This window comes from Carassius carassius, chromosome 39 (genome assembly GCF_963082965.1).
Source record: "Carassius carassius chromosome 39, fCarCar2.1, whole genome shotgun sequence".
NCBI lineage: Eukaryota > Metazoa > Chordata > Actinopteri > Cypriniformes > Cyprinidae > Carassius > Carassius carassius.
The window spans coordinates 21,025,459-21,027,916 of record NC_081793.1 but is presented as its reverse complement, the minus strand read 5'-3'; the positions used below and the strand labels follow the sequence as shown (position 1 = coordinate 21,027,916).

The 2,458-nt window shown below is 42.1% G+C and overlaps 1 protein-coding gene across 1 annotated transcript; it reads right to left on the bottom strand.

Moving 5' to 3' along the window:
- Positions 1-285: 285 nt before the first annotated feature.
- Positions 286-2,019, bottom strand: LOC132121090 (noggin-3-like). The gene has a single exon (XM_059530271.1). The coding sequence runs from the start codon at positions 1,550-1,552 to the stop codon at positions 881-883; it is 672 nt and encodes a 223-aa protein (XP_059386254.1). The 5' UTR covers positions 1,553-2,019; the 3' UTR covers positions 286-880.
- Between the last annotated feature and the right edge of the window lie 439 nt (positions 2,020-2,458).

Below are 2,458 nucleotides of genomic sequence, written 5' to 3'. Positions count from 1 at the left end.
AAGTGAAGGTCTTTAACTTTTAATCCTTTTACAAAGACCCTTCAGACTGTCTGAGGACGGAATGGCATCTCGGAGGAAAAACAAAACAAAACAAAACAAAGAAACTGATCCACTCCCTTCGAGGAATACGAATGACCCATTGTCCATTACAATCCAGATTTGACTTGCTAAGTCAAATTAAAATAATATCACCTCTATTAGCGTCACATCAGCGTGGAGGGCTTTATAAATAGTGGCGGGTTTTTTATATGTACAGTAAGTGAAATAAGCAAAAAACAGTTCACGCCATTTTTAGTGGTTTTATTTTAAATGCATTTTGACTACATGGACATAAAGAATAAATAGTTTCTTTTAATTTACATGAGCAGTTATTTTCCATTCCCCTTATATATACAGCACACCAAGACTGTAATCTATATTCTCCCATCTGAGGTGTATAAAGTTTTTTTTTTTCCGAATAATGGAAAAAGCTTGGAATTCCTTCAATAAACGCACTTTGAATGCGAAATGTTCTTTGACATAAATATGTATAAAGTTACATTACAACCAAAGTTACAGTAGACACTGGATATTATAGGAAAATACTGACCTTTTCTTTCCTTTTTTTAATAAATGATACAGGCACCACTTTACATTACAGTGTCCATGTTAGACTTATTACTATACTTATTTATTAAAATGACTATAATACCAAGCAGCTCCACAAAAGAATCACATGTTACACAAGGTTTTGTCAGCATAACTCAGTATTTCTCTATGAAATTACACAGTAACATGAACACCAATGTAAAGTGTAACCTAGAATGGCACCACATATACATCAAATATACATTCCTACACTAGACAGTGCATGTGAGAATGAGCACAGAATGAGCTTATTTCAGTTCTGGCAGGAGCATTTGCACTCTGATATAATGGGGTACTGGACTTGTATCCAGGCACATTTGAGTCCACCCTTTCTCTGCTGGCACCTCCATCGCAAAACCGTAAAATGGCTGGATTTGGCAGGTTTGCAAACCATCCCTTCTGGAACTGAACAAGACCTTTTATTGTAGCAGCTGCCCACCTTTACATAGCGGGGCCAGAATCGGTTCCCCAGGTCCTGCCATGTGTGCACCACTGGGCAGAAGGCATAGGACCACAGCCACAGCTGAAGCCTTCTTCTGAGTTTCTTACTGGGCTTTTGTTTTTTCCCATGCTGGATCTCAAACTCCATGGCTTTGATTTCTTTGGGCATGGTGCCGGTGGGACGCTTTAAATGTTCAGACTCGTTCAGGTCATCCTGTCCTGCGTATTTGTCATCCGGTGGGCTGATGGACATGAAATTCTGGTCAAAGTGACTGCCTAGTATGGCTCTGAGTTCGGTCTCGTTCAGATCCCGCTCCTTAGGATCCAGTATGGGATCCGGGTCCTCTATGAGTTCCACTAAAGGCAGAGTGTCACTGGGAATGGGACGGAGGAGGTAGAAATGTTGGCACATCCCTTGTTCTATGCTGAATCCGAGAGAGAAAATGAGCACGTATGTAGCCAGAAAATACGGCACGTTATCCATCTTTTCGGCTGATTAATCCTCGCGCTTAAGAGTTCGCTTGAGTTTTTGGCGAGCCGTGAGCGCGCAGTCTCCAGCGCGCGCGGTGTTCTCTCCACGAGCGGTCTCCTTAGAAAATGTTCATTCAATTCAAACGGAACTATCCTCGATGCCACTTCGCGAGTAAATGTGATGGGACATCCAAGTATTCTGTGTCAGTGTCTACTTTGTGGTCATTCCGCGCGTCTTGTTCCGCTTTTACGCACAGGTTCCCATCAGCAGAAGGGCTCATGACAGAATAAGGCGTTTTGAGCTGGACCCGGTCTCCTTTTTGAGCTCGCGGGCTCCTCGCGTCTGAATCCGGAGTCCTGGTGTCTGAGGATCCGCATGGTTTCTGGTGACGGGTGCCGAACTGAGAATCACCTGGCTCGTCTGATTTATCCTCGCGGGTCGTGATAGAACCCAAAGACCCATTCTCAATTGTGGGTCTGTTGCCAGAGCTCCACGACACCTCCTTCTATTTAGGGTATGGGGGTGTGTGGGTGGGGTATAAGGGGGTCCGGAGGGTTGACTATCGTTGGTCGCCCTCTGCCGGTGCGCGCGCACATGAATGACATACCACGAGATGAATGACAGAAGAATTTTAGGATCTGGGTGAACTAGACTGCAGCGTAAAGTGGTCCAATTCATTCATTCATTTATTCATTGTGAAGCGACATTTTAATCATCATTTATTTCACTTATATAATTATATTATTATTCTTATATAAAGCGTATCAGAACAAGACTATGTCAATGACAAGTAAAGTAAAAAAGAGAGAATTTCTTAAAATCCTATTTAAAACACGCGTCTACTCCTTAGAAATGAAATCTTTGAAGTAAATGTTATATGTTTTTGAAACATATTTAATATTTGTTTGTTTTAAACAT